The following is a 27,528-nucleotide window of genomic DNA, read 5'->3' on the forward strand; positions in this document are numbered from 1 at the left end:
TGTCACTTACGTTTAAAGTGAAGGGTGAATACATGGCTCACAGTGCCCCCCTCAGGACACAAGGAGCAACAAATGTGCATGTTGAGGTATGTTCAAATCTGCGTTAATTTCGTCTAGAAAACTATGATGAAAAATGTTTGTTGACTACCTTTTTTCACTGACAAAAAAAATAAACAACCTATGAGGACTAAAACTATGAATAAATATACTGTAAATTTCGTCAACTAATAAAAACTAGACTAAAATGTTAGTGAGGGACTAGTGTAGAAGAGATCCAGTAGAACTAAGACATGTCTTTTTTCTGCTTGGCTGTGCGCGTACAGCTGAGCAGCATATTGAGGGATTCTGGGTATTATATTATTATCTGGGTTTATTATACAATTTTCATTGGTTCATGGAGGCTTAATTATTTCACTTACAAACTTCTCTTCAACTGGGACTTTTGATAATGGTCCATAGATTATGTGTAGAACTCAAAAATCCGAGGCGGAGTAAGGATTTATGTGTTTTTCTAACTGCTCAAAATGACGGAAAATTTAAGTGCAGGGCTTACTGGTCAATGTGACAGATTTGTTCCTCATGGTTCAAGGCACATAAACAAGTGTGTAAACAAGTGTCATGGCTGTAGGCCAAACGAGGCATGACTTATGCCTGTTCAAAGTTTGCATTTTCAAACGGTTGCTATAGGAGTAAGATTTGTTTCAGTGCTATTTGGCATGACCCTCTTCAATACTGCAAAGTTTCATAAAAATGTGACTCTGCATTTATGAAGGGCAGAAGAATAATTTTAATAAAACTGCTATATTCATTGGCTCATAGAGGCTTGTGAAAGAGCTGGTCCATGAGCTATGCCTGTTCAAAGTTAGCATTTTCCAATTGAGTGCTAAAATGCCACCCTTTGGCCAATACTTGTGAGTTTAATTTCTCTGTAGTTTTTCATGACCCTCATGACCCACCATACTGCAGAGTTTCGTAAAAAGCGACTGCACGGTTTGACCTGGAGCGGCGGAAGAAGAAAAAGAAGAATAAACCTTAACGCACCAAAGTGTGCCTTACCACTAACGTGCTCGGCCCCCTAATAATGTACTTCTCTCCGTGTCACTCTTCCTGCTATTGAACCGCTGGACCACAGGGAGGCGCTCCAGCCTCCGACAGACAGCCAGCAGCCACCCCAGCGTCCACCTGGCGGGGGTTTGGGAGGAAGGTGCGGCTCCTGGCTCCGTACGTGTGGCCCCGGGGCAGCGTGGCTCTGCAGGGCCGCGTGTTGCTGTGTCTGGGGCTACTGGGGGCCGAGAGACTGGTCAATGTCCTGGTCCCTGTCTACTCTAGAAACATTGGTGAGTGTGTGTATATATATATATATATATATTTATAGATAGATAGATAGATAGATATACATTATATACATATACACATTAGTGATGCACAGATGGGCTTTTTCGTCACCCTAATCCGTGTGTACGTTCACATTCATTATCCATCCGTCATCCAACCGCATTAATTATAATTAATACCACATGTCAAATAATAATTATTTCCTTGACGTTAGTTTTTTTAGTTGTGAGATCACAGAAATGAATTGTTTTTTTTTTACTTTAAATTTTTATCCCACGATTTTGTGACCCTATTTTTAACACCCAGTGCCAATTGTCTATGTAATCCTGGGCACTACCTTCCCTCTGCCAACCTAGGGAGGCCAGGGCCGAGCTCATGCCTCCTTCAATGCATGAGAGCCAACTGACCTTCTTGTCACCTGACAGGGGAGAGTTTCCCTGGTTGGACGTAGCGCGTGGAAGGAACACGTTATTCCAACCAGTTCCTTATATATAGTGACCAGGATTACGGCATGTTTTTGTGAGGGTACCTACCCTAGGAGACACAGGGAGAACATGCAAACTCTACACAGAAAGGCCCTTTCGCCAACCCCACCTAGGGTATGGGCGCTGATGACGCGGAGGAGAGAACACGCCCCCAGCGCCCACAGACAAAAATGAATTGTTTAACGAAAGATTGGAGGTCCCCCCTGTCTTTTTTTCATCTCCTTTTTCCTTGCGGCGCTTACCTACGGAGGCCGTTCTAACTGTACTGTGGGCAATGGGATTTTAAATGGATATGTACTTGTTCAAACAACGTAACTCACCACTGTTGCGATCACCGATGTAGTGACTGTATAATTAATATCCATGGTAGTCTCGCGTGGCCAGACTGTTGCCTACCACAATTTGTGGGAGGCATGTTTCCGGTCATGTTTCCGGTCATACAGTCTGGGACTCGAAAGCTTTTATCATGATTCAAATATAAACCGGATGTGAAGCCTCCTCCTCACTTCCGTTTCGTCTTTACAGTCGCGCAAATTTATCCTAATATAGATACAAATCATCTAAGTATATTTAGCTTGCTGCTTAGCAGAAATGGAACTAAAAAAAAAATTTTTTCGTGAATGGAAGTGCCAGTTTCCTCTCTGGGATTTCGGGAGGTGTAGTTCCAGACTCTGTTGTGGAATAGTTGTCTGGCGACGCGAGACTATATCCATGGTAACAGCAAGCCCTCCGTCTTCAGTCTTTCATCACTTTCTCAAATCGCAACATTTCTTAAGACATATCCAGCACTTCATTCGCCGTCAGCAGGGTTAAGAACTACGACCGCCGTGTGATCCATGGCAACTCCCACGCCTAACTTTTATTCCTTTTTATTATTTATTATTATTTTATTATATTATTTGTTTCTCTCTCACTATAGATGCTTTTGCATCCACTGTGTGGACGCATGCACGCGCAAAATGTTGCGGTTATTTCGGGTGGGTTTGTTGATTTTTTGGGGGTTAATGCGGTTATTTCGGTTAATTCGGTTCGCCTCGCGCTCGCGGTGGTCCCGAGGTGCGGGGGACTGGACTGAATTTATTATTTATTAAAAAAATAAATTACATTTTTTTTTCTTCTTTTTTTTGGGGGGCTGGACTGAATAGTGGGGGGACACAGTGTCCTTTAATTAAACACTCTCCGGCGCCACTGGACTGTTGGCAACCCTACCTTGCCGGCAAAAGCAAAGTGTAGCAGACAGCTAATTTGTGCCTGATGGAAAATTACGTAATATTAAAATACTACAAACGTAAGCACGCCAAGATTTTGTGCGTTTTAAAAGCTATATATATATATATAGATGTCATTCATTTATTTCCTGCATTATTTCACCCGCGGTTTATTTAATGTTAATTAATAATTATATTTGATTGACCCAAATCCACCCATCTATGTACCTGTCTGTCTACTCGCCTACACACACACACACACACACACACACACACACACACACACACACACACACACACACACACACACACACACACACACACACACACACACACACACACATTAACCTCATGTTATCTGTGTGTGTGTGTGTGTGTGTGTGTGTGTGTGTGTGTGTGTGTGTGTGTAGTGAATGAGTTGTCAACAGGAAGTGAGTGGTCCTCTCTGGTCCACACCGTGTGTCTCTACACACTACTCAAGTTTCTGCAGGGAGGAGGGGCAGGTGGGTCCCAACTTAAAGGAGCACTTCAACCATTTTCAACACTAGATGTCCAGGCTGCTACAGGCCTTCAAACCTTGTCCTATGTTACACTGAAGTATGACCATTAGAAGTGTTAAACACTGCTATAACACTGAAGTATGACCATTAGAAGTGTTAAACACTGCTATAACACTGAAGTATGACCATTAGAAGTGTTAAATACTGCTATAACACTGAAGTATGACCATTTGAAGTGTTAAATACTGCTATAACACTGAAGTATGACCATTTGAAGTGTTAAACACTGCTATAACACTGAAGTATAGTCATTAGAAGTGTTAAACACTGCTATAACACTGAAGTATAGTCATTTGAAGTGTTAAACACTGCTATAACACTGAAGTATGACCATTTGAAGTGTTAAACACTGCTATAACACTGAAGTATGACCATTTGAAGTGTTAAACACTGCTATAACACTGAAGTATGACCATTTGAAGTGTTAAACACTGCTATAACACTGAAGTATAGTCATTAGAAGTGTTAAACACTGCTATAACACTGAAGTATAGTCATTTGAAGTGTTAAACACTGCTATAACACTGAAGTATGACCATTTGAAGTGTTAAACACTGCTATAACACTGAAGTATGACCATTTGAAGTGTTAAACACTGCTATAACACTGAAGTATGACCATTTGAAGTGTTAAACACTGCTATAACACTGAAGTATGACCATTTGAAGTGTTAAACACTGCTATAACACTGAAGTATGACCATTTGAAGTGTTAAACACTGCTATAACACTGAAGTATGACCATTTGAAGTGTTAAACACTGCTATAACACTGAAGTATGACCATTTGAAGTGTTAAACACTGCTATAACACTGAAGTATGACCATTTGAAGTGTTAAACACTGCTATAACACTGAAGTATAGTCATTAGAAGTGTTAAACACTGCTATAACACTGAAGTATAGTCATTTGAAGTGTTAAACACTGCTATAACACTGAAGTATGACCATTTGAAGTGTTAAACACTGCTATAACACTGAAGTATGACCATTTGAAGTGTTAAACACTGCTATAACACTGAAGTATAGTCATTAGAAGTGTTAAACACTGCTATAACACTGAAGTATAGTCATTTGAAGTGTTAAACACTGCTATAACACTGAAGTATGACCATTTGAAGTGTTAAACACTGCTATAACACTGAAGTATGACCATTTGAAGTGTTAAATACTGCTATAACACTGAAGTATAGTAATTTGAAGTGTTAAATACTGCTATAACACTGAAGTATGACCATTTGAAGTGTTAAACACTGCTATAACACTGCTGCCGAGCAGTGATGCGGAAGTGGTCATTTCTTTTTATAAAATTGGAAGTCTGTTGGACCACCCACCAAGTGTGGAGCCTGTAGCATGCTGGGAACTGTAGTTCTGGGTTTTTAAACCCCTGCTAATAGGAACACAGAGGGGGAATGGCGTCAGCAAATTACAGCCCGTCCCTATTGGCCATCTAAGAGCACCCATCAAGTTTGGGTCCTTTCGCAAGCTGGGAACTGGAGTTATGGCTGTTTAAAGCCCAGCCAATATGAACACATAGGGGGCGGGCCTAAGCAATTATAGCCCGTCCTATTGGCCGTGTAAGAGCACCTACTAGGTGTGGGGCCTGTAGCATGCTGGGAACTGGAGTTATGGCTGTTAGAACACAGAGGGGGTTGAGCAATGGCGCAATAGAATGTCTTTTATATTATAATTATCACTGATGCTCATTATAATATTATAATTTATCTTCATATGATTGGTCCTCACTAATGTCTCTCTCCAGGCACGTCAGGCTTCATCAGTAACCTTCGTCACTTCCTGTGGACGCGCGTGCAGCAGTTCACCAGTAGGGGGGTTCAGGTACCCGGCCTCCATTTTAACCCTTCACACCCTGAAAGCCCTCTCTAGTGTGACTGTGTCATCACAGGTTTGATTCCCAGCCTGGAAAACACACACTTGACAATCTGCTCAGTTTGTACAGTGCTCTCTGGTGACTCACCTATTATCTTAAAGGCATTGTAGGGAGTTCAGACATAATCAAAGAAAAAAACTGTTGTCAAACACCGCCCCCCCAGCAGTTCTTTTCCCCGACCACCAGGGGGTGACGCAGGGGGGACTTTTTAAATGAGTCATGCCCAAAATAGATTGCCTTATGCGGATACAATTCGCGGAAATGCCCGACCCTACGGTTCTCTGAATTTATATTTTTAAATAGGCTCTTTCATGATAAATTGACCACATATATGAAGCTAAACAACTAAATTCTATCCAAACGATTTTTTAAAAGTAAATTATGTGCCTCAAAAAAGAAGTTTGAGAGCGTTTTAAAACCGAAAGTAAAAAGTTGATACGGGCACGGACGCGCACGGACACGCACATGCGTGCGTTAATTTACGACCCGGACATAAACAACATGAACATAAACAGAAGGGAAAATACGGATTTCAGACAGAGGACTGTGTTTCAATGAAGGAAAACACCCCAGCATCATTATATAGTGGCTGATAGAGGGGAGAAAATGCAAAAAATATATATATACATATTTTTTAAATTTAGGCTTAATGTTCCCTACAATCCCTTTAAGCAGCATAATATATATATATATTTTAATGTGATTCCTTTTGTACTTTTACTCAAGTACATTTTCAATCGGACTTTTATTTGTAACAGAGTATTTCTGCATTGTGGTATTGATACTTTTACTTAAGTAAAAAAGTTTTTGTACTTCTTCCATCCTTGGCAAATGCCCCCCCCCCCCCCCCCACACACTCCTTCTCTATCACCTGGCTGGGGTTTCCCACTGACCTCATGTATATCACTGACCTCATTTACTTCCCAACAGGTGCGCCTCCTGTCCCACCTCCACCTCCTTTCCCTGCGATGGCACCTGGACCGCCGCACCGGGGAGGTGCTGAGGAGCGTCGACCGGGGCACCTCCTCCATTAACAACCTGCTCAGGTAGGAGGAGGAGCAAGGAGACCTCTGTCTGCTCTAATTGGTTTCACTGGCGCTTCTGGAGAGCTTTCACTGTTGTTTGCTTGAAAAGAGACACTCTGCAGTGTCTCTTTTCATTTTGGAACGCTTCACCTCTATGTTCCTTCCATTTCTCCCTCTCCCTCTCTCTCTCTCTCTCTCTCTCTCTAGTCACATAGTGTTCAGTATATGTGTTCAGTATATGTCTCTGTCTCTCTCTCTCTCTAGCTACATAGTGTTCAGTATATGTCTCTGTCTCTCTCTCTCTCTCTAGCTACATAGTGTTCAGTATATGTCTCTGTCTCTCTCTCTCTCTCTAGCTACATAGTGTTCAGTATATGTCTCTGTCTCTCTCTCTCTCTCTAGCTACATAGTGTTCAGTATATGTATCTGTCTCTCTCTCTCTAGCTACATAGTGTTCAGTATATGTCTCTGTCTCTCTCTCTCTCTCTCTAGTCACATAGTGTTCAGTATACGTGTTCAGTATATTTCTCTGTCTCTCTCTCTCTCTAGCTACATAGTGTTCAGTATATGTCTCTGTCTCTCTCTCTCTCTCTAGCTACATAGTGTTCAGTATATGTCTGTCTCTCTCTCTCTCTCTCTCTCTCTCTCTCTCTCTCTCTCTCTCTCTCTCTCTCTCTCTCTCTCTCTCTCTCTCTAGCTACATAGTGTTCAGTATATGTCTCTCTGTCTCTCTCTCTCTCTCTCTAGCTACATAGTGTTCAGTATATGTCTCTCTGTCTCTCTCTCTCTCTCTCTAGCTACATAGTGTTCAGTATATGTCTCTGTCTCTCTCTCTCTCTAGCTACATAGTGTTCAGTATATGTCTCTGTCTCTCTCTCTCTCTAGCTACATAGTGTTCAGTATATGTCTCTCTGTGTGTGTGTGTGTGTGTCTCTCTCTCTCTCTCTCTCTCTCTCTCTCTCTCTCTCTCTCTCTCTCTCTCTCTCTCTCTAGCTACATAGTGTTCAGTATATGTCTCTCTGTCTCTCTCTCTCTCTAGCTACATAGTGTTCAGTATATGTCTCTCTGTGTGTCTCTCTCTCTCTCTAGCTACATAGTGTTCAGTATATGTCCTACCATGGTGGACATCATCATCTCCATCATCTACTTTGTCTCCTACTTCAACGTGTGGTTTGGTCTCATCATCCTGCTCTGCATGACTCTCTACCTCCGTAGGTTGATTTATTCATTACATACTTTATTAGTAGTGATGCGCTTTATGTCATCAAAATATGAACAAATCATGTATATACCACCCCTATCAATACTGGAGAAAACATTAAATTTAGAGGGGAAAAGACATATCTCTACATATTACAATCTACTAGTTGAATACAGTACTGAATCGACAATAGATAAATTAAACGCGTGGAAATAAGAAGACATTGAGGACAATGAGTGGAAACAGGCATGTTTAAAAGCGCAAAAGCAGACAATAAATACAAGATTTAAATTACTCCAATATAAATGGTTAATGAGAACGTATATAACTCCGGTCAAACTCCATCATATGTCCGCTAATATTCCAGATGTCTGTACTAAATGTTTAACTGAGAAAGGAACGTTATTTCATTGTATGTGGGAGTGTCCCAAAATGCAGATATTTTGGAAGGAAGTCTTGAGATGTCTGTCAAATGTATTTAAATGTATAGTTCCTGTAAGTCCGAAACTATGTATATTGGGAATCTACCCTAAGAACTTTGTACAAAGTCCAAGTCAGACCAAAATCCTAGATTTTGGACTCCTCCAAGCCAGGCGAGCTGTAGCGTTATAACTGGACAAATATGGAGATACCATCATTAAGGGTATGGCATAAGGAACTCATGAGTTGCATTGGACTGGAAAGGTTAACATACATAACTAGGGGAAAGCAAAATGAATTTGACCAACTGTGGGAAACATATATGAATGCTGTGGATATTACTGTTTGAGAGAGAAGGAAACTGTATTTTTTTTATTTTATTTGTATTAATCTATTGATTTTATTTGAGTAAGTGTAAGCAATGTGATCATTTAAAAAAAAAAAATTATGGCAGGTGCAAGGGGGTATGTGTGTATGAATGTGTGTAAAAGTTGATGTCCTGTATGTAATAAAAAATCCAATCATTTTTTTTTTTTTTTTTTAAGTAGTGATGCGCGGGTCGAGCTTTTTAATAACCCGCCCACCCACGGAACCGAACCCGCCCCAACCTGCCCCGAAAACGATATATAAATCAACGACCGTCATGTGGCCCGCGGTGAAAATAAAAGAAGATAATCATGAATGAACTGCTGCTCGACACCGTACATCGATCGCACATCAGTAGCCTATAAAAAAATATATATGTTTGTTTTGGCCTTTACATCTCATTCAACCTTAATATGCAAAACCTACAGCTTGTGTTTAGTTTTATTAATGTTATACATGAATGATGGCGCAAGGGAGGTTGATTACTTGCCTTAGTTGCCTGAAATGTGTGTCACCAACTTTCGCCACTAACACTTCATCCATTGCAGACAGACAGACAGTCACTGTGCTTGCTTATAGGCTATAATATCCACGACCCATACGAGGGTCTGGTTTTGACGGGTTTTATTATCGTCAATTGGGTCCGGCTTGGTTCAGATTCTATCACTTCGGGACCCTGGTCCTGTTTATCGAAAATAGCAGACACACAAGCCCATAACGTGGCGCGTTGCGACGTGTTGTCACAGTGTACGTCCAACAAGAGGATTTAATATCTATCTCCATACTAACTTTTCTTTCTTTTTAGGCATTTATTCTAAAGAAACCAGCTTGTTTCACGCCATGTAATGGATGGTATCAAGGCATTCCACAGGGCACGGTGTCAGGGCATTCCACATTGTGGTGGCAGAGTAGTAACATTAATGTTATTATTAACATTAACTACCAGTAACATTAATGTTATTATTAACATGAACTCTCTCTCTCTCTCTCTCTCTCTCTCTCTCTCTCTCTGTCGGTCGGTCTCTCTCTGTCGGTCTCTCTCTCTCTCTCTCTCTCTCTCTCTCTCTGTCTCTCTCTCAGTGTTCACCATCTTGCTGACAGAGTGGAGGTCCAGGTTCAGAAGACAAATGAATGAAGAGGACAACCTGGCCAAGTCCAGAGCTGTGGACTCTCTGCTCAACTTTGAGACGGTAAGAGGACAGTCTGTCCATGTATGTCTGTGTTAAAGACAGTCTGTCCATGTATATCTGTGTTAAAGACAGTCTGTCCATGTATATCTGTGTTAAAGACAGTCTGTCCATGTTTGTCTGTGTTAAAGACAGTCTGTCCATGTATGTCTGTGTTAAAGACAGTCTGTCCATGTAGTATGTCTGTGTTAAAGACTGTCTGTCCATGTATGTCTGTGTTAAAGACAGTCTGTCCATGTATGTCTGTGTTAAAGACAGTCTGTCCATGTTTATCTGTGTTAAAGACAGTCTGTCCATGTTTGTCTGTGTTAAAGACAGTCTGTCCATGTATGTCTGTGTTAAAGACAGTCTGTCCATGTATATCTGTGTTAAAGACAGTCTGTCCATGTTTGTCTGTGTTAAAGACAGTCTGTCCATGTTTGTCTGTGTTAAAGACAGTCTGTCCATGTATATCTGTGTTAAAGACAGTCTGTCCATGTTTGTCTGTGTTAAAGACAGTCTGTCCATGTTTGTCTGTGTTAAAGACAGTCTGTCCATGTATGGTATCAAGGTAACTGGTCTGTAGTCATTGAAGACCGAGGGACAAATTTTCTTAGATGAGGGTCCATGGGCCAAATGCATATGAATGTGGGAGATATCAATATCTGCATATCAATGTGGGAGTCCTTGACTTGAAAGAAGTTTGAGAACCTCTCTGCCATGGATCAGAGTACTGTCCCTTTAAGACTTCGGGTGTTTTCACTTTCAGGTCAAATATTACGGTGCAGAGGAGTACGAAGCTCGCTGCTTTGAGGAAGAGATCCTAAAGTACCAGGTGAGAACCAGAGACATAAACAGACTCCAATCTACAAGCTTGTAGATCTGAGAATAAAAAATAGCCTAAATGTAAAAAAAAGACACCTAAATGTAAAAAAAAAAAAAGACACCTTTTATACACCATAATGCTAACTCAGCTTATTCCGAGATTGGTAGTGAGTCTGCAGTTCTAATTGCAATGGGGAGTTTATTCCATAGTTTGGGAGCCAGAAGGGAGAAGAGTCTGGGATGTGTGGAGCGTTGTCCCGGGTGTTTTAGCGAAGGTTCTGCCAGCTTCCCTGTGTTAGCTGATCTGAGTGAGCAGGAGGGGTTGTAGGGTTGGATCAGGCTTTAAGATACGGGGGTACCATACCTTTGGTTGCTTTGTAGGCCAACGTCAGTGTTTAGTACTCTGTGCGGGCAGTCACTGGGAGCCAATGGAGGGAGCGGAGAAGGGGGGAGACATATGAACATTTTAGCTGGTTGAATACCAAGTTTGCTGCTGCATTCTGGATCATTTGGAGAGGCTTAAGTGCACAGGCCGGGAGGCCAGTAAGGAGAGAGTCACAGTAGTCAAGCTTTGATATGACTGATATCTGGATAAGGAGCTGGGCTGACTTTTGGGTGAGGAAGGGTCTAATCCTTCGAATGTTATAGAGTGTGAACCTACAGGATCGTGTCACCGCTGTGATGTGGCTCTTGAATGAGAGCTGACTGTCCAGGACAACACCAAGGTTCTTGGCAGTTTGAACCGAAGTCACCAGGGCGTTGTCTATGGAAATAGTTAGATCCTGCGTGGGGCAGCACTTAGCTGAGAAGAAGAGAAGCTTAGTCTTTTCTGGGTTCAGCTTGAGTTGGTGGGCTGTGCATACAGAGCATTCAGAGAAATGTCGATAATAAAGTAGATTTTCTCCTGATTTGTGTCTCTGAAAAAAGCCCTTTTACTTTCAAAATGTTCTGAATATTGTGTGTCTTGTGACGGTCGGGTCCAATATTTGTAGCTGTAATAATAATAAGGGTAATAATAATAATAATAATAATAATAATAATAATAATAATAATAATAATAATAATAATAATAATAAGGGTAATAATAATAATAATGAATGCATGTTTTGTAATAATAATCAAAATCTACAAAGTATCTAGTAACTAAAGTTTTCAAATAATTATAGTGTAGTAAAAAGTACAATATTTGTCTCTGAGATGTAGTGGAGTAGAAGAAGTAAAAGTATTGAACAATGGACATACTGCAGTAAAGTAAAAAAAAAAAATCTCAAAATTGTACTTAAGTACAGTACTTGAGTAAATATACTTAGTTACTTTACACCACTGTAGCTGTGCAGCTTTTGCTCTGTGTGTCCAGATGCTGGAGAAGTGTGTACATCTAGTGTGTACATTGTGTAGATTTATCTATTTGTGTGACCGTTTGTGTTTATGCATGGCCAGGCCACTAGAGGGGGATAGTACTCTTTATTTATTGTGGTTGCTTCACTGTTAGTCTTTATTTTTCTTCTGTTGTTGGTAGTCATACCAGTTCTTGTAGTGACCTGTAAACAGTGGCGTAAAGTAGCTGAGTACATTTACGGACTGTACTTAAGTACACTTTTGGGGTATTTGTACTTTACTGGAGTATTTCCAACTTCTAGTAAACTACATCTCGGCAAATATTCCACTATAATTACATTAAAACTTTAGTTATAGTTACTTTTAGATTTCGATTATTCTTACAAAACATACATTAACCACTTCAGCCCTATATGCATTTCCGCCATTTTAAAATATCTATCTATCTATCTATCTATCTATCTATCTATCTATCTATCTATCTATCTATCTATCTATCTATCTATCTATCTATCTATCTATCTATCTATCTATGGGGTCTAGAGATGTGCACGAGTGTTCGTGTGTGTGTGTGTGTGTGTGTGTGTGTGTGTGTGTGTGTGTGTGTGTGTGTGTGTGTGTGTGTGTGTGTGTGTGTGTGTGTGTGTGTGTGTGTGTGTGTGTGTGTGTGTGTATACATACACACATACATGATGGTCTTGTGTTTTCAGGAGAGTGAATGGAAAAGTAATGCTTCTCTGGCGCTGCTGAACCAAACCCAGACACTCATCATCGGCTCAGGTCTACTGGCTGGATCCCTGCTCTGTGCCTACATGGTGACACAGGGACACTTCCAGGTAGGACACAATACATGGTGTAACACAGGGACACTTCCAGGTAGGACACAATACATGGTGACACAGGGACCCTTCCTGGCAGGACACAATACATGGTGACACAGGGACACTTCCAGGTAGGACACAATACATGGTGTAACACAGGGACGCCTCCAGGTAGGACACAATACCCGGTGTAACACGGGGACACTTCCAGGTAGGACACAAGACATGGTATAACACAGGGACACTTCCAGGTAGGACACACTACCCGGTGTAACACAGGGACACTTCAAGGTAGGACACAAAACATGGTGTAACACAGAGACACTTCCAGGTAGGACACTAATAGTACAGTTAAGTAGTGTCAAATAGAATGGGACAGATCATACTTGCATATCTATGTTAAAGCGGAACTAAAGAGTCACTGTTTTTTAAATGAATACATTTATATTTTGTCCAATCTGTATTGTAAAGTATTGTGAGATGGAGGATGGCTGATTTAAGCCGTCACACCTGGCCTGAGTGGAACTATAACTGGCCTCAGAGCTGGGTGTGGCTGATCGTTGCACAACAGGAGAAATCAGTCATCTCCACAGACATTCAGAGAGAGCCACCTGCTCTCCCTTGTGAATTTAATGTATACTGTAGCTACAGGAGGGTGAGATCTAGTACCACAGCATGGCAAGCAGCATGTGATCCTGTATGGCCACTGCTGAAAATAAAGTGGACTTTGTTATCTCAAAACCTTGGATGTCATCTGTGCAACTGTTGTCGAGCCTGTCACAAGTATGTTAATACAATATAACTTACAATAAATATCATACAATATATATCTATCGAGAGCTTTGCCTTCTGGCTCAGCTATCTTTTCATCACAACAGTGTGGTACAGCGACTGCAATGCCTGCCCTCTGTTAATACAATATAACTTATACAATCTGTATGGTAGAGTATGTTAATACAATATAACTTATACAATCTGTATGGTAGAGTATGTTAATACAATATAACTTATACAATCTGTATGGTAGAGTATGTTAATACAATATAACTTATACAATCTGTATGGTAGAGTATGTTAATACAATATAACTTATACAATCTGTATGGTAGAGTATCTTAATACAATATATCTTATACAATCTGTATGGTAGAGTATGTTAATACAATATAACTTTGGGGTGGTTGTATTTTGTCTTCCTGCTCTTCTATTGAGACATTTAGATCGTGTCAAAGGTCATGTCTCACCTAGACACAGGATCTGACACCATTTTTTTTTGGACCTGATGGTCAAGATTCAATTTATCCCCTGAGCAAGCAGATCGGCTCTATAGAGCACCGAAGTCTGACGTCACTGCCACTAGAGGGCGCTGTTTCACGTGTTCGTGGCTTTATTTTTTGTGTTGAAATCCCCAGAATCTTAGATCACGTCATATAAGAACTGTGTTCCAAACATAAACACACCACCCCATGGCGTTTTTGTCAGGGGGGTGGCTCTGCATCGTTTATGATATTCATTCATATTTGATGCAGCCTGTTTCTGGCGAAAATGGAATTAATTCTGCCTTAAAAGTCTTCGGGTCTGAAATCACTGTCCCTACAGCAGGCCGCGTTCATGGGAAATGTAGTCTTTGGGTTGTTTGACTCGTTTCTAGTGTTTATATTGTGTTACTCTTTGGGTAAATGTGTACATTTACACCTTCAGTCGATGCTTCATATCCATATGAGTAAAATCGCCAGGGTGGTGTGTTTATTTTTGGAACACAGTTCTTATATGAGGTGATCTAAGCTTCCCCAATGAGGATATCAACACAAAGTAAAGCCACGAACCTGGGAAAAGCGCCCTCTACTGGCAGTGACGTCAGGACTCCGGTGCTCTATTAGTTCAATGGTAATGGAACTAATGTCAATTTCAGTACTTTTGCAGGAAACTGGGTTCAAATCTGGGGTATAAGAGGAACGTTACAATGTAATGTATATGATATAATGTATGTTTTTCCTCCCTCAGGTTGGAGATTATGTTTTGTTTGGGACCTACATTATCCAGCTGTACACTCCTCTCAACTGGTTTGGTACATACTACAGGTACACTGTATTTATCATAAATAATAATAATAATAATACTAGAAAAAGTGCTCCTCGGAGCACAAGTCTCTGCCAGCAGACTTGTGTTGGGAATGTTGGGAATGTTCTAATTCTTATGTTCTAATTCTTACAAAAAATAGAACATGTTACTGTGTCATAGTAACATGACACAAGTGTCCTATCCGTCTGTATAACTGTCCTATCCGTCCTGTCTGTATAAGTGTCCTATCCGTCCTGTCTGTATAAGTGTCCTATCCGTCCTGTCTGTATAAGTGTCCTATCCGTCCTGTCTGTGTAAGTGTCCTATCTGTCCTGTCTGTGTAAGTGTCCTATCCAATTGTTACAGTATCCGCCATTTCTCAGCCATTTCGTGATTATTCCTGTCTTACCTCACTTTGAAAGAGGCTAAGACTCTTTCAAAGTGACACATGTATTTATAGGCCGCTATACGTCACTAGCCAATCAGATCACCGTATTGTCACGTGTCACGTGAGGCTTGACCAATGTTAGCTTGACATGTGGAAAGTGAAAACAATGTCTCCTGGCGGAGACAACTAGTAATAATAATAGTTATTATTCACAGTATGTGTTTGTGTTTGTTCAGACTCATCCAGAGTGCATTTGTGGACATGGAGAATCTGCTGAATGTGCTGACAGAGCATACAGAGGTACACATTATGAATTTGTTATGAATTAATTAATTAATGTGCTGACAGTTAGATGTTGCTTGATTTTATTAAGCATCCCCATTAGCTGACATAGCAACCAGCTAGTCTCCCTGGGGTCCACATGAAGAAAAAGAAAAACAAATTGATACAGTGGCAAATACAAAATTATGAAATGTCAGTGCTCAACACACAATACATATGGAAACTAACAAATAAGATAGCTGAAATTACATGCGGGAAAATAAACAGAAAACAAAAAATAAAATAATAATAATACTTTACAGTGTTAAGTAAAATGTAAGATTATTTTTAAAAGTTAATTTATTTATATATATATTTATATTTACTGTAAATGCAGCAACTTTTAGTTCTCTGCTCAAGACTTCATTAACACATTCATTGCCAGGTATTAATTAATTAATTAATTAATTAGCCACTGGCAGCGGTTTTACCTTATTTTGAGTCTTTTTGACGATCCACAGAAAATACATTTCAACCCGGATGTAAACAAACAATGTCTCCGTAGACAGACGAGTCTCTCCTCTTTCCACCAAAAGAAAAAAACATTGTAACCGCGTCCGTTCAGTAGTTATCAGCAGTTGAATATGGCTCGTTTTCACCAAAAGAAAATAAATCGTAAATGTATTTTTACGCTAGAGCATCCTCTAGCGTAATCACTCTCTCTATCTCTCTCTCTCTCAGATAGAGGATGATGTGGATGCTGTTGACCTGGTTCTCAGTTCAGGTCGGGTTCAGTTTGACAGTGTGTCTTTCTGCTACGTCCCTGGGTAGGTAGCGTGCGTGCGTTCTTTCTTTTCCAACTACATCCCTGGGTAGGTACTGGACCGGATCGCAGCCAATTTAAATAATATGTTCAATAGGTTTGACACTGAATGACACTAGAGTGCCAAGCCCATTGTAGTGGCTATAAATATGAAATATATAAACCTTTAAACCAGTCACTATAAATATGAAATGTATAAACCATTAAACCAGTCACTATAAATATGAAATGTATAAACCTTTAAACCAGTCACTATAAATATGAAATATATAAACCTTTAAACCAGTCACTATAAATATGAAATGTATAAACCTTTAAACCAGTCACTATAAATATGAAATGTATAAACCTTTAAACCAGTCACTATAAATATGAAATATATAAACCTTTAAACCAGTCACTATAAATATGAAATATGTGAACCTTTAAACCAGTCACTGTAAATATGAAATATATAAACCTTTAAACCAGTCACTATAAATATGAAATATATGAACCTTTAAACCAGTCACTATAAATATGAAATATACAAACCTTTAAACCAGTCACTATAAATATGAAATATATAAACCTTTAAACCAGTCACTATAAATATGAAATATATGAACCTTTAAACCAGTCACTGTAAATATGAAATATACAAACCTTTAAACCAGTCACTATAAATATGAAATATATAAACCTTTAAACCAGTCACTATAAATATGAAATATATGAACCTTTAAACCAGTCACTATAAATATGAAATATATAAACCTTTAAACCAGTCACTATAAATATGAAATATATAAACCTTTAAACCAGTCACTGTAAATATGAAATGTTACACAACCGCATGGGAGGATGTTCTGTGACATGACCAACCTGTTTTATAGTTATGTAAATGTAACTTTCATATTTTTTTTTTGTGTGCATGCGTGTGTGAATGCGTGCGTGAATGCGTGCGTGCGTGCGTACACAGCACAGAGGTTCTGAGAGGCGTGTCCTTCACTGTGGAGGCGGGGCAGACTGTAGCTCTGGTAGGTTTTGTTTAAACACTTTATTATTCATGATGAGTCATTATAATACACTTATTACTCATAGTGAGTCATTATAATACACATTATGCGTGTGTGTGTGCGTGCGTGCGTGCATGCGCGTGCGTGTGTGTGTGTGTGTGTGTGTATGCGTGCGCGTGCGTGTGTGTGCGTGTGCGCCTGTGCGCGTGTGTGTGTGTGTGCAGGTAGGACCATCTGGTTCAGGGAAGACCACCGTCCTTCGTCTGTTATTCAGGTTCTACGACCCTCAGACAGGACGCATCCTCATCGATGGACAAGACATCTCTAAGGTACACACGGCACACACACACACACACACACAGGCTGTAGCTTGTCTCTATTCTCTGAGTCAGGTTGTAGCTTGTCTCTATTCTCTGAGTCAGGTTGTAGCTTGTCTCTATTATCTGAGTCAGGTTGTAGCTTGTCTCTATTCTCTGAGTCAGGCTGTAGCTTGTCTCTATTCTCTGAGTCAGGCTGTAGCTTGTCTATATTATCTGAGTCAGGCTGTAGCTTGTCTCTATTATCTGAGTCAGGCTGTAGCTTGTCTCTATTATCTGAGTCAGGCTGTAGCTTGTCTCTATTATCTGAGTCAGGCTGTAGCTTGTCTCTATTATCTGAGTCAGGCTGTAGCTTGTCTCTATTATCTGAGTCAGGCTGTAGCTTGTCTCTATTATCTGAGTCAGGCTGTAGCTTGTCTCTATTATCTGAGTCAGGCTGTAGCTTGTCTCTATTATCTGAGTCAGGCTGTAGCTTGTCTCTATTATCTGAGTCAGGCTGTAGCTTGTCTCTATTATCTGAGTCAGGCTGTAGCTTGTCTCTATTATCTGAGTCAGGCTGTAGCTTGTCTCTATTCTCTGAGTCAGGCTGTAGCTTGTCTCTATTATCTGAGTCAGGCTGTAGCTTGTCTATATTATCTGAGTCAGGCTGTAGCTTGTCTCTATTATCTGAGTCAGGCTGTAGCTTGTCTCTATTATCTGAGTCAGGCTGTAGCTTGTCTCTATTATCTGAGTCAGGCTGTAGCTTGTCTCTATTCTCTGAACATCCTCTCAGTGGTTCTCAAAATTTTTCATGTCAAGGACCCCCAAATATATATTTGGCTGTGGACCCCCATCTGAAAAGGTTTTGTGCCAGGAAGAGAAGATTTGTGTTAAAGAATTTAGAGATTATTCAAAATTGTCCAAATTTCCTTATTAAAATCTTCAAAAAATAGCACATGTACAAAAACTTGTAGATCTGCTATCTTTGAATAGCCAACGTGAGAAAATGGTAAAAGTGATTGTGATGCTGAACACATTCTGCTGTAGATCGTCTGACTCCCTGCCGCTGTGTGTATGTGTGTGTGTGTGTGTGTGTGTGTGTGTGTGTGTGTGTGTGTGTGTGTGTGTGTGTTTCTGTGATGCAGTGAATAAATCATACTAAAAGCTGCTGAATTATGAAACCGCCAGGCCAGACTCCAGGTGTGCGTGTGCTTGTTTGTACACGCCAAGGCTATTATAGTTTTACATTATTCATTCGTTTTTTTTAAATGTTTCATTTCATTTTGACTTTTAGTTTTCAGCTCACAACGCATCACAGTGCAACACAAGGCGAGACAGTGAGAGAGACAGTGTAGGAGAGACAGACAGTAGGACAGCTGAGAGGGAGACAATGTAGGAGAGACAGACTGTAGGACAGCTGAGAGGGAGACAATGTAGGAGAGACAGACAGTAGGACAGCTGAGAGGGAGACAGTGTAGGAGAGACATTAGGACAGCTGAGAGACAGACAGGAGAGACAGACAGTAGGACAGCTGAGAGAGAGACAGACAGTAGGACAGCTGAGAGAGAGACAGTGTAGGAGAGACAGACAGTAGGACAGCTGAGAGAGAGACAGTGTAGGAGAGACAGGCAATAGGACAGCAGGAAGAGGGAGACAGGGACGGAACAGTGAGAGAGGAAGACAGATTGTGTGTAACATGTCTGTGACCCCAGGCAACATGCATTATACAGTATAGGGTGAACCAAGTCATACAATATGTATGTGTGTGTGTGTGTGTGTGTGTGTGTGTGTGTGTGTGTGTGTGTGTGTGTGTGTGTGTGTGTGTGTGTGTGTGTGTGTGTGTGTGTGTGTGTGTGTGTGTGTGTGTGTGTGTGTGTGTGTGTGTGTGTGTGTGTGTGTGTGTGAGAGAGAGTCTAGCCAGAGAAGCAGCCAGTAGGGCTGCAGAATAGTCGTATCGCCTGATATTATCTTAAAAAGGAAGCAATATTGTTGTCGTTGTCTTTATTGGAGGGACCACCCATGGAGGGACCACTCAGGGAGGTCAGGTCGTGATATGGGTTCAGATTAGACCGGTAGCTCAGGGGTCCTTGGGGGGAGGGGTCCAGGGGTTCCATGGGTCCCCAGCAAAATTAGTTAAAAGTATATTTCACTTACAAAAAATCACACCCTGTGTGAAGGAAGCGGTGCCTTTGGGGCGGGGCCCCCTGGTGGCGCTATAATAGGGCGGGGCGGGGCTTCAGCAATTAATGCTCGTCCCTATTGGTGGTGTAAGTCCACATACCAAATTTGGACTTAGTGGCATGCTGCAAACTGGAGTTATAGCTGTTTAAAGCCAGTGGCCTCCTGGTGGCGCTATAATATGGCGGGGCGGGGCTTCAGCAGTCAATGCTCGTCCCTATTGGTGGTCTAAGTCCACATACCAAATTTGGACTTGCTGGCATGCTGCGAACTGGAGTTATAGCTGTTTAAAGCCCGTGCTGAAACGGACGACGGACACAACATAAGCTGGGGGTCCCTGGACCCCTCTTTGATAGCCAGTGGCACGTGTGGGCAATGAGGGGAGAGTTGGCGTAGGCAATCTCCAAGTCTGTGTGTGTGTGTGTGTGTGTGTGTGCGTGTGCGTGTGTTTGTATGTGTTTCTTCTTTGCCGTCAGGCTCATACGGACGGACGGACGGACGGACGGACGGACGGACGGACATACGGACAAAGCCACGTATAGAGCGGTTGGCACCGCTAATAAAATAAAATAAACATGAAAAACATAATGAAAACAACCCCCTCCACGCATTAGAAGGACAATATCAGAACTTGTTTTAGTAGAATCTATCCTGATTAAAATGAGTTCGAAGTTACAAACATGTTTGAAAGTTTAATGTCACTTTAATATAGCGTCACAAACATTTTTACCACTTCAACCATATGTTATACGTTGGCTATTCAAAAATAGCAGATCTACAAGCTCACAGTCTCTTCGTGCTGCCCTCTCCATAGTCATACACAGAGAGCTGTTCCATAGTCATACACAGAGAGGGTCGATGCTGCCCGCTCACCGTGCCACCCCCTTCACTCTAGACCAGTGGTGTAAAGTATATTTACTCAAGTACTGTACCTAAGTACAAATTTTAGTACATTTCTACTCCACTACATCTCATAGACTCACAAGAATAGTAATGCAAACCTGTGTGTGTGTGTGTGTGTGTGTGTGTGTGTGTGTGTGTGTGTGTGTGTGTGTGTGTGTGTGTGTGTGTGTGTGTGTGTGTGTGTGTGTGTGTGTGTGTGTGTGTGTGTGTGTGTGTGTGTGTGTGTGTGTGTGTGTGCGTGCGTGCGTGCGTGCGTGCGTGCGTGCGTGCGTGCGTGCGTGCGTGCGTGTGCGCGCGTGTGCATGCTTGCGTGTGTGTTCAGGTGTGCAGGCGGTCTGTGAGGTCACACATCGGCGTGGTTCCCCAGGACACCGTCCTCTTCAACGACACCATCGCCAACAACATCCGCTACGGGCGCGTTACCGCCAGCCGCCAGGAGGTGGAGCTAGCTGCCATCGCTGCTGACATCCACACCAAGATACTGGAGCTGCCACAAGGTCACTGTGTGTGTGTGTGTGTGTGTGTGTGTGTGTGTGTGTGTGTGTGTGTGTGTGTGTGTGTGTGTGTGTGTGTGTGTGTGTGTGTGTGTGTGTGTGTGTGTGTGTGTGAGATGATGTAAAGTCTAGAGTATTTAAAGTGTGTGTGTGTGTAGGGTATGACACACAGGTTGGGGAACGAGGTTTGAAGCTGAGCGGGGGGGAGAAGCAGAGAGTGGCGATCGCCCGAACCATCCTAAAAGACCCTCACATCATCCTACTGGATGAGGTAAAGACCCCTTCATTAAGAATGGAATGTTCCACATCATAAAGACAGTTTATACTATCATATACTACAGTCTACCATCATTCTATAGACCCCTTAACAGACGACGTCACACTGATAAGAACCAGTATGCGTGCAACCAGTATGCGTGCAATGAACCCATTCTATCAGGTCTCGCTAGGACGCGCCTCACTAGCCAACACACAAGAGGGGGTTGGGGTGTACTGAAACCAGCGCACCCCGAAACAACAGGTTAGGAATTGATTGCGTGAAACAATCACCTGTGCGTCCAGTCTCAATGTTAGTAAACAAATAATTGGTCTATAACAATCATCTATTTTGGTTCAATTCAAACAGCATCAACTACAATCTGTCACAAATCTTTGGCCAGTGAGCGCTCGGTGCGCCGCCCCGCCCTGCCCCCCACCCCGCCCCCTGCCGTCATGGTCACTCTGTCCACTCTGTTATGGTCACTCTGTCCACTCTGTTATGGTCACTCTGTCCACTCTGTTATAGTCACTCTGTCCACTCTGTTATGGTCACTCTGTCCACTCTGTTACGGTCACTCTGTCCACTCTGTTATGGTCACTCTGTCCACTCTGTTACGGTCACTCTGTCCACTCTGTTATGGTCACTCTGTCCACTCTGTTACGGTCACTCTGTCCACTCTGTTACGGTCACTCTGTCCACTCTGTTATGGTCACTCTATCCACTCTGTTACGGTCACTCTGTCACGGTCACTCTGTCCACTCTGTTATGGTCACTCTGTCCACTCTGTTACGGTCACTCTGTCCACTCTGTTATGGTCACTCTGCCCACTCTCTTATGGTCGCACAGGCCACCTCGTCCCTGGACACCGAGACAGAGAGGAACATCCAGGCTTCACTGGCCTCCGTCTGCAGGGGGAGGACCACTATAGTGGTAGCACACAGGTAACTATGACATCACACAGGATATGACATCACAGGGGGAGGACCACTACAGTGGTAGCACACAGGTCGTGTACTCAACAAAATGTCAAAAGCATTTCCACTTTGATCCATAGGGGGCACCACAAATGCACAAAATGTAATCGTTTGATGATTGATGAAACAGAGGGAGAGGGGGAGGGGGAGAGAAAAGTAGACTGTGATGAAAGTGTGACAGGAAGACAAAAGGCAGAGAAAGAGAAGGATGGAGAGGTGAAATAAAAAGCTGATTAAACTGAGGATGAGATGGAGAGAGTGACATCATACTGTATCATCTGATGATATGAAGATGATCCTATAGTTTACTGAGAGACTACACTGTCTCTCTGTATTCTATGATCCTATAGTTTACTGAGACACTAACTACACTGTCTCTGTATTCTATGATCCTATACTTTTTATTATTATTATTATTATTATTACCCTTATTATTACTCTCCGCAGGAGAGTATTGTTTTCACTTTCTAAATATGACACACCGATTGGTCAAGCCTCACGTGACACGTGACAATACGGTGAAATACTGTATAAATACATGGCGTCACTTTGACGGTGTCTCTGCCACCGTCAAAGTGAGGTAAGACAGGACCCATCACGAAATGGCTGCATGGCTGATACATAATTGGCAGATAGGACCGATAGGACACTTATATAGACAGGAGGGATATGACACTTACACAGACGGATAGGACACTTACAGTACACAGACAGGACGGATAGGACACTTATACAGACAGGACGGATAGGACACTTACACAGACAGGACGGATAGGACACTTACATAGACAGGAGGGATATGACACTTACACAGACAGGACGGATAGGACACTTACAGTATACAGACAGGACGGATAGGACACTTACAGTATACAGACAGGACGGATAGGACACTTATACAGACAGGAGGGATAGGACACTTACACAGACAGGAGGGATAGGACACTTACATAGACAGGACGGATAGGACACTTATACAGACAAGACGGATAGGACACTTATACAGACGGATCGGACACTTATACAGACAGGATGGATAGGACAGTTAGAACATAAGAATTAGAACATTCCCAACATTCCCAACACAAGTCTGGTAAGAGTGAGGTAAGACAGGAACAATCACGAAATGGTTGAGAAATGGCGGATACTGTAACAATTGGATAGGACACTTATACAGACAGGAGGGATAGGACACTTATACAGACAGGACGGAAGGACACTTATACAGATAGAACATTCCCAACATTCCCAACAGCGGAGAGTTGTGCTCCGAGGAGCACTTTTTCTAGTTATTACTCTCTGCAGGAGAGTTTTGTTTTCACTTTCTAAATATGACACACCGATTGGTCAAGCCTCACGTGACACGTGACAATACGGTGAAATATTGTATAAATACATGGCGTCACTTTGGCAGTGTCTTTGCCACTGCCAAAGTGAGGTAAGACAGGAACCATCACGAAATGGCTGCATGGCTGATACATAATTGGCAAATAGGACAGATAGGACACTTATATAGACAGGAGGGATATGACACTTACACAGACGGATAGGACACTTATAGTACACAGACAGGACGGATAGGACACTTATACAGACAGGACGGATAGGACACTTATACAGACAGGACGGATAGAACACTTACAGTATACAGACAGGACGGATAGGACACTTATACAGACAGGACGGATAGGACACTTACACAGACAGGACGGATAGGACACTTACAGTATACAGACAGGACGGATAGGACACTTACAGTATACAGACAGGACGGATAGGACACTTATACAGACAGGAGGGATAGGACACTTACATAGACAGGACGGATAGGACACTTACATAGACAGGACGGATAGGACACTTATACAGACAAGACGGATAGGACACTTATACAGACGGATAGGACACTTATACAGACAGGACGAATATGGCGGACACGGACCTGTGTAAGTGTTTGATCGGACACTTATACAGACAGGATGGATAGGACAGTTGTTGGAGGAGGCGAGGAGGCTCTCCACTTCCGCATTGAGCGAGTGTGCATCAAGTGTATCCTCGACCACTCTCAACAGCTCCTCCCTCACTTATACAGACAGGACGGATAGGACACTTATACAGACAGGAGGGATACAGGACGGCATAAGAAGTAGAATATTCCTAGAAGTAGAACACTCCCAACATTCCCAACACAAGTCTGCCGGCGGAGAGTTGTGCTCCGAGGAGCACTTTTTCTAGTTATTATTATTATTACTATTAGTAGTATTATTTGTATTATATGTATTATTTGTATAATTTGTATTCTATGTATGTGTTTACCTTGTTTATTGTAAAAGTCACTCTGCATAACTAGTGTCTGATAAATGACTACATTGTAAATAGTAAATGTATGAATGTGCATTAGGAACATGTATGATCACCGGGTAACATGGACAATAGATTGTTGTTGAGGATGAGCTAATCTGACAGTAGATAGTAGATATATAATATGTAATATATAATAGATAGTAGCTTCACCTCAGTTAATCATCTCTCTATCCCTCCTACTTTCTCTCCTCCCCCTCCCCCCTCTCTCTCTCTTTCTCTCTCTCTCTCATTGTCTCTATGTCTGGTAGATAAATCCATGTATTGATCCCTTCAATCAGTTGATTAATCTAATCAACTGATAGCGATAACAATAACGCCATATGTCTGAGGTTTTAACAGGCAGATGGTCTGACTCTGAAGTCCTTTGATCTCTCTCTATCTCTCTTTCCACTTTCACTAATTTGACTTCTATACAGTGTTGCCATGTCTGCTTATTATAAGAGACTTTGGGCTTGTTATGTATGTAAAGTCACTTGTAAATATTGGTAGTTGCAGTTTGTGTTTTTTGGGGGGGGCTTGTGTAGTTTGTTATTTGGGGGGGCTTGTGTAGTTTTTTAAATAGCCGATCTACAAGCTCACAACGCAAGAACAACAGTATGGAATATCAAAAGCCTGTTGGACGGTCATTGTCACATGACTCACAAGACCATTAAAACTTAGCATTGTGACCTAGGGCACACGTTGGTTGTGAGGGGCCTTCAAATGTCCGGCCTCTCCAAAAGGAGGGCTAAACAATTAGCAAGGTACTGCTCAATATCAGCTATTATAGGAAGCCGCTCAATTTGGAGGAGGCGTTGTTTCCTTTACCCATGATTGTTGTCCACTGTGTTCGACAAGTATATACTTACTTTACTTATCCTCTTCGTCCCGGTTGCGGCATAAGGCCGCAATCATACACTGCCACTGAATCCTGTCTCGTGCTTTGGCCTGCGCTTCGTCCTAGGAAAGGCCCATCTCCTTCAGCTCCATCATCACTGTCCTTCGCCAGGTGATCTTTGGTCTACCCCTCTTTCTCTTCCCAACTGGGGTCCATCTCAAGGCAACATTGGGTAACCTTTCATTGGGCATCCTCAATTCATGACCGAGCCATCTTAACCTCCGTCTCCTAATCTCAAGGGACATGTGCAAGCTGCCTGTCTTCTTATAAAGTTCCTCATTCGATATTCTATTTGGCCAAAAGATGTTGCAGATCCTACGTAAGCAGCTATTGTGGAAGACGTCAACCTTTCTCATATCCTGTTTTGTTACTCTCCAGCACTCAGAGCCATATAGCAGGACAGACTTAACATTGCTGAGTTTGGTTTTAAGGCTATATTGTTTATACTACCAGATGTTGCGAAGTTGGCTGTTGGACAAATATGCCATCTTTTATTTTGTATGTAACAATGCTCTGCTTTACATGCACTTTGTAAGTGGCTGTTGTCCCTTTATCTGACTGCACTGGCAGTGTTTATGTCCTTTGTACATCTTGTACTTCTGTTTATGTGGACATAAATAAATATTTTGTGTGTGTGTCCAGGTTGTCCACCATCATAGAAGCAGACCAGATCCTGGTGGTTCATCGTGGACAGATAGCAGAGAGAGGAAGGTAAGAAATAGGTTTGCGTTTTCTTGACCACAATGTTAAACATGTTATTTAGATATTATATAGTTTGGACTGATGTTAGGTTCATTGTTTACCTGTGATCCTACTTTACTGAGACACTACACTGTCTCTCTGTATTCTATGATCCTATAGTTTACTGAGACACTACACTGTCTCTCTGTATTCTATGTATGTGTTTACCCTGTTTACTTTAAGTCACTCTGGTTGAAATAGATTCCCTAACACTCTCTCTCTCTCTCTCTCTCTCTCTCTCTCTCTCTCTAGACATGCAGACCTGCTCACCCAGGGTGGTCTTTATTCAGACATGTGGAAGAAACAGCAGAAAAAACACGACACAGAGACAGACAGACCCACAGACAGATAAGACAGACAGACACAGGTTGTATAGTCAACCTCAGGGTTTTTTTCTGGTGACCTGAACATGTATTCTTTGCAGTAGTAGAAGTTCAACTTCATTTACAACCCGTAGTGATGCTGAATGTAATGCTTGATCCGTCACTATAAATATAATATCTATATGGTGTTACCGAACAAACACTCTATAGCAATGATTACTATCACAATATAGAGCTATTTTACACTGTTACCGAACAAACACTCTATAGCAATGATTACTATCACAATATAGAGCTATTTAACACTGTTACTGAACAAACACTATAGTAATGATCACTATCACAATATAGAGCTATTTAACACTGTTACTGAACAAACACTCTATAGTAATAATTAATATCACAATATAGAGCTGGATAAAAATGTCTGCTAAATGACAGTAATGTAATCAAACGACAACAAAATATTCTACGTTTTGGGTCGTAGAATATTTAAAGTATAAATCTCATCAAATGGAGGTTCCGTGGCTCAAATGCAGAATAAATAATGGACCTTGATATGAAAAGGGTTGAAAATCACTGATATAGACAGACGGCAACACAGAAATAATCTGGACACTGATGGTTGATTTATTTGACAGCTTCTCATATGGACACTGATGATTGATTGATTTGACAGCTTCGCATATGGACACTGATGCTTACAGATCCGTTTCATGTACGACACACATGATAATAAATACAAACATTTATACCGTATTTACAAAAGTACATTTACTCTGACTGTATCTACTCCAGGGGTCTTCAATGTTTTCAGGCCAAGGACCCCTTAGCTGAGAGAGAGATGAATGAGGAGACCCCCCCCACTAACGTATACAATTGTCCATAAATAGCTTAGACCTGTTTGACAGAACTTTCATCAGTGTTTTGTCAATTCAAATTTTTTGGA

General features: G+C 41.6%; 1 protein-coding gene across 1 annotated transcript; it reads left to right on the forward strand.

Annotated features, from left to right (window-relative positions):
• Positions 1-32: 32 nt before the first annotated feature.
• On the forward strand, positions 33-26,608 carry abcb6b (ATP binding cassette subfamily B member 6 (LAN blood group) b; the record flags this gene model as incomplete). Its single annotated transcript, XM_084085377.1, has 19 exons — positions 33-86; positions 1,133-1,337; positions 3,439-3,531; positions 5,349-5,425; positions 6,408-6,523; positions 7,592-7,713; positions 9,570-9,679; positions 10,425-10,490; positions 12,529-12,654; positions 14,644-14,720; positions 15,325-15,388; positions 16,091-16,176; positions 17,134-17,191; positions 17,395-17,499; positions 20,870-21,044; positions 21,200-21,312; positions 22,147-22,241; positions 26,158-26,226; positions 26,509-26,608. The coding sequence occupies 19 exons, from the start codon at positions 33-35 to the stop codon at positions 26,606-26,608; spliced, it is 1,911 nt and encodes a 636-aa protein (XP_083941503.1).
• Between the last annotated feature and the right edge of the window lie 920 nt (positions 26,609-27,528).

Source organism: Gymnoscopelus microlampas (genome assembly GCF_963454915.1).
Source record: "Gymnoscopelus microlampas genome assembly, chromosome: 17".
In the NCBI taxonomy this organism is placed as follows: domain Eukaryota; kingdom Metazoa; phylum Chordata; class Actinopteri; order Myctophiformes; family Myctophidae; genus Gymnoscopelus; species Gymnoscopelus microlampas.